This window comes from Nicotiana attenuata, chromosome 1 (genome assembly GCF_001879085.1).
Source record: "Nicotiana attenuata strain UT chromosome 1, NIATTr2, whole genome shotgun sequence".
Classification (NCBI taxonomy): Eukaryota; Viridiplantae; Streptophyta; class Magnoliopsida; order Solanales; family Solanaceae; genus Nicotiana; species Nicotiana attenuata.
In genome coordinates, this window is record NC_031989.1 from 62023171 (window position 1) to 62027959 (window position 4789).

Sequence of the window (4789 nt, forward strand, 5' to 3'; positions counted from 1 at the left end):
TACTTCGGTCCACCGTTATGTGTTGTCGCAATTAACGAGTGTTAGAGGGATTGTCAAGAGAATCGGCTTAGGTATGTTAAGGCTATCCCTTCTTTCCTTTTGGCATGATCTATACGACACAAACGAAATGAGCAAATGCACAACTTCCATAAATGACTCTATTCATAGAAGTACTAGAGGTGCCTATGTTCTTGAATTCCCATGTGTCTAATTATTACATCTTCTTTTCATGGGTCTCAGAAAAATATATAAGTTGAAAAAAAGTTTACTTCGTGATATTACTCAAAGGCATAATGGTCTTGTAACATTCCGAGAGATTTTATTGATGTACTTCTCATGCATTGCATTCATTTATACATGTACATTGACCCATGACCAGATGACGTTATATACGCGTACATATGTATATTATATGTATATGGGATATGAAAAAAGGTTACGACGTTATATACGCACCACCACCTGATCAGCTGGTATACGTTGATGATTTGCCCACAATGGCCGAGATGATATGATAGGATGCCCTCAGAGGCTTAATGATGTTATGATCACATGTACCTATGCACGACATGACATTCATACGCATATGCACGACACTATAAGTATTTCAAGATTTACAGAGTTATTCAGACTTACATGTTGAGTCTTTTACTCCATGTTTCTCTCAATGTCTATTGTGTACTGATTCTTATTCTTTACATACTCGGTACATTATTTGTACTAACGTCCCTTTTGCCTGGGGACGCTGCGTTTCATGCCCGCAGGTTCCGATAGATAGGTTGAGAGTCCTCCAAGTAGGCTAGCAGCTCAGAGGAAGGTGTTGGTGCGCTCCATTTGCTCCGGAGTTGCTTATTTGGTTAGTATAATTAGGACATGTATTGATTGGTATGGCGGGGCGCAGTCCTGACCTTTGTAATACTTATGTACTCTTAGAGGCTTGTAGATAGATGTCATGTATACGGATACTTATATGTCCTTGTCGGCCTATGTTTTGAGTTTACAAATGATCATGTTGGCCTTATAGGCCCGTATGTCACGTATGTAAGTTTTTATATCAGGTTGGGTTGTCTATGTCAAGTATTCTCTCATGTTCATTCTACTTATCTCACGACAGCCTCTCCGGCTCATTTACCTATAAAAGTATGATACGAGAGACACGTTAGTTGGTACTCGGTTGAGTAAGGTACCGGGGGCCGGTCTCATCCCCCAGGTTCCGGGCGTGACACCAACATCCCGGAAGTCTTAAATAAGAGAATGAGATTCTAGAACTCAAACGATTGATCGGGTCGTTACGAACAAAATCAATATTTCTTCGTGGAAGGGGTTTGTCCCGCATTGACCTAGTTCCTAGCAAGGATTTTACTTAAAAGAAGATCAATGTGGGACCAAATAACTATTTTATGCTCCAATTTCTTGACTATTAATAAAAAATTACAGGCACGAGATGCTATTTCCTTTTCTTTTTCTTTACGAGTTGGTGGAACAGCAAAATCGAGCTGTCAATTGGCCCTCCCTCTTTTATTTTTATCTTGCCTAGATCTCATCGTGTCCTAACTGAGAAGATCACCGACGCATGCTAGATACAAACAGGACTATTAAAAAATTGTGGAGATAATATTCTTTAAAGCATAATTATTTCCTATTGATGATTAGAGAGGATGCATATAGTATGTACATAATTATTGTTATTGTGCAAGTAGATGGGCAATAAAACACACCCTTATTTGAAGCCTCGTAGAGTTAGAAATAGAGGGAAAATAAAAGAACGAGAAGTAACAAGCTGTACATGATTAGTCCAAACAAGTATAGAAAACCATAAGGAGAACTTTTATTTCTATGTACACAAAACTAAATTACTCATTTCCTAATCTCTACATCATACCTTTCATAAGAAAGCAACAATTCAGCACAAAAGTTTGCATCGCTCAATTACCAGTACTGACTTATATACTTGAAGAATAGGAAACTGGAAAGCAACCAAAAAAGGAATAGCAAAGGAAAAACACATTTGAAAGAAGGTGAATACATAATATCTCCCTAGTGCTAACAATCATATTCTCACATCACTATTTCAGGTTTCAATATGCTAGATTTGATCTCCTTGTGGGGCAAAACTACACCTCCATTGCTGTAAATTTCATCACAAACATGGACATCTTCTCCAAGAATGGTCATGTTTTCGACACGAGCCCATTGTCCAACTGTAGAATGCCAGCCAATGATGCTACTTGAGATGCAGGCATGTTTCTTGATGCGGACTCCTCGCATCACAGTGCAGCTGGAGAGTCTAACTCCAGACTCAATAACACAACCAGAACCAATTGCAACATCTGGTCCTATCAAACAACCCTCTCCAATCTTTGCAGACTCATCCACTATGACATTTCCAACAATGTGAGATCCTGAAGCCAATTTAGGTGAAGAATTCTTCTTTAAAGAGTCCAGGTAGAGTCTGAGGCCAGTAATGTAATCTCTTGGCTGACCAATGTCCATCCAGAAACCTGGTAAGACCATAGCATACAGTTTCTTCTCTGCTGCAATTTTTGGGAAAACCTCTTTCTCGATTGATGTTGGCCGTAATTGAATTCTGTCGAGGACAGAAGGATTCAGCAGGTAAAATCCAGCATTGATCTTGTTGCCAACAAATAACTTTGGCTTCTCTACAAATCTCTCTACTTGCCCTGTCGATTCTTCCATGACGACAACACCATATTTAGAAGGCTCATCCACCTACATCAACCGGAGAACTTTTACCTTTTGCCTCAGAGATGTTGGAATATCCAAAATTAAGTTTAATTCCAACAGAATTAAAGCTAGGAATTTTACCTTGGTGACCATCAAGGAAGCCTCACCTCCATGGGATTTGTGGAAAGCAATCATCTCCTTGAAAGGATATTCACTGATAACATCACTATTAAGAACAAAAAAAGGTTCACCGGAGTCATCAATCAGCTTATCTCTAGCCAAAGCAAGGGGACCTGCAGTGCCAAGTGGTTCAGTTTCTTGAGAACAGGTGATCTTGATTCCAAGGTTTGCCTCAAATTCTTTCAAGAAGTTCAGCATCTCCTGCACCAAAAGACGCTTCTATTCTGTTAAGTTTAAAACTATCAAGACTTGGAATATAACAAATTTGTAAGGGGTAAGAAAATGACCTCAGGTTGGTAACTAATAGCCAGTACAACTTCAGTTACTCCGACTGCCTTGAGAGCCTCAATCTGAAGAAAAAAGCTTAAGTCAAGAAGAATCGTTTAACCACAAAATATTATTGACTAACAAAGATCATTGTACTACATATGCTTTGCTTGCTTCTATTTTACTTCACTTTTTGGGATCATAATAGAACAGATGCAGGGGGAAAGCTCAGTACAATAAATTCTGAAAATAACACATATTTAAGGATTCTATAGCAATGAGAGGCTTAACTATAACACAAATATAACAAATTTGATGATATACTTAGCTAGAGCAATAAGACAAGTCAAATTGTCTGATACAATTCCAAACCAGAACAAGTAGTTTGTAGTAATAACAATCCAACAACCAAATATATTTCACAAAAACAGGATTAATAAAATACGCATATTTGGAGGAATAGGATTGTAAATTGAATAAGAATATCTAGATTCATCAATATTAATGAAACTAGAGGTTATTGTGGAAAAGTACCTGATGCAAAATCATGGGTTTGTTGGCAAATTCAACTAATGGCTTTGGGACACTGAGCGTCAATGGCCTCAACCGAGTACCGTACCCTCCAACAAGAATAAGCGCCTTCATCCTGATATATCGAACTCCTGCTAAAATAATAAGGCAGAATTTCAACACAAGAGCCTCACGCATCAGATCCAACGAGTAAAGCTTCATGCAATTCTAACAGAAATATGCCATTAATTAGAGAAACTACATTATCAAATTAAACATAATAACAGAGGAAGACAGAGATGAGGCGTTGAAATATAGAAATTAAAAATGGAAATCGAGATCCAGAAGAAAACTCAAATTAAAGAATGAGTAGCAGGATTCACCTTAGATCTAGAAAATCCAAAGACTGAGTTGCAGAAAACGGATGGACTAAAGCAACGACGGAGTCAGAGAATTTTCCTGAGCCAAACAACAACAGCGTTTGGAAGTGTTTCTGTGGTGTTAGAAGATGGTTGGATAATGGACGGATATATATATATATATATATATATATATATATATATACACACACAGCTTTGTTAATGTATATGTAACTAACAATGACTTTTTATTTTTGAAACTCGGATTACATTTTCTACCGCTTCAAGAAATCGGTTGGCGTTCGATTGCGTTTCTTTTTCTTCTGATGGAGTAATATTTTAATTTCTGAGCTGGCATTTTGGGGAACGGTGATTAGGTTGCTTCTAATCACGGGCTAATCATGAGGCTGGCGTATACTCTGCCTTGCTGTTAAATTGAAGTACAGTAGGTGGAAAGGCCCCTAGGAATTAGGATTATAGAATACACATTTACAGTTTAGTCACACTTTCGATTTCTCATAGTTGCAGTGTTTCAGTGTCACTGGATTTCAGTATTTTAAATACCAGTAAAATGTTACTTAATAAAGAATAATTGTTGGAGCAATATTACAAGTGAAATAATGATTTTTCTCAATATTCAATTTGTGGTTAGAGAAAGCTGTTTACCCTTAAATCGGATAACAATCAAATTTGTACGCGATTTTAAGGATACGTGAATTAATTTAACATAAATAACCAAAAATATTAGATAAATGAGTTAAAGACAAAATAAATGATCAATCCAGTTG

At 37.3% G+C, this 4789-nt stretch overlaps 1 protein-coding gene across 2 annotated transcripts; it reads right to left on the reverse strand.

The window, feature by feature from the left end:
- On the reverse strand, window positions 1805–4178 carry LOC109227518 (mannose-1-phosphate guanylyltransferase 1-like). 2 transcript variants are annotated; one of them, XM_019392717.1, is made up of 5 exons: window positions 4026–4178; window positions 3667–3794; window positions 3153–3215; window positions 2827–3066; window positions 1805–2730 (listed from the first exon to the last, which is right to left on the reverse strand). In XM_019392717.1, exons 2-5 carry the CDS (start codon window positions 3775–3777, stop codon window positions 2059–2061), a joined length of 1086 nt encoding a protein of 361 aa, XP_019248262.1. In that variant the 5' UTR covers window positions 3778–3794; window positions 4026–4178; the 3' UTR covers window positions 1805–2058. The 2 variants fall into 2 exon arrangements, with proteins under 2 accessions (XP_019248262.1, XP_019248270.1); XM_019392725.1 differs by having other exon boundaries at window positions 3667–3797.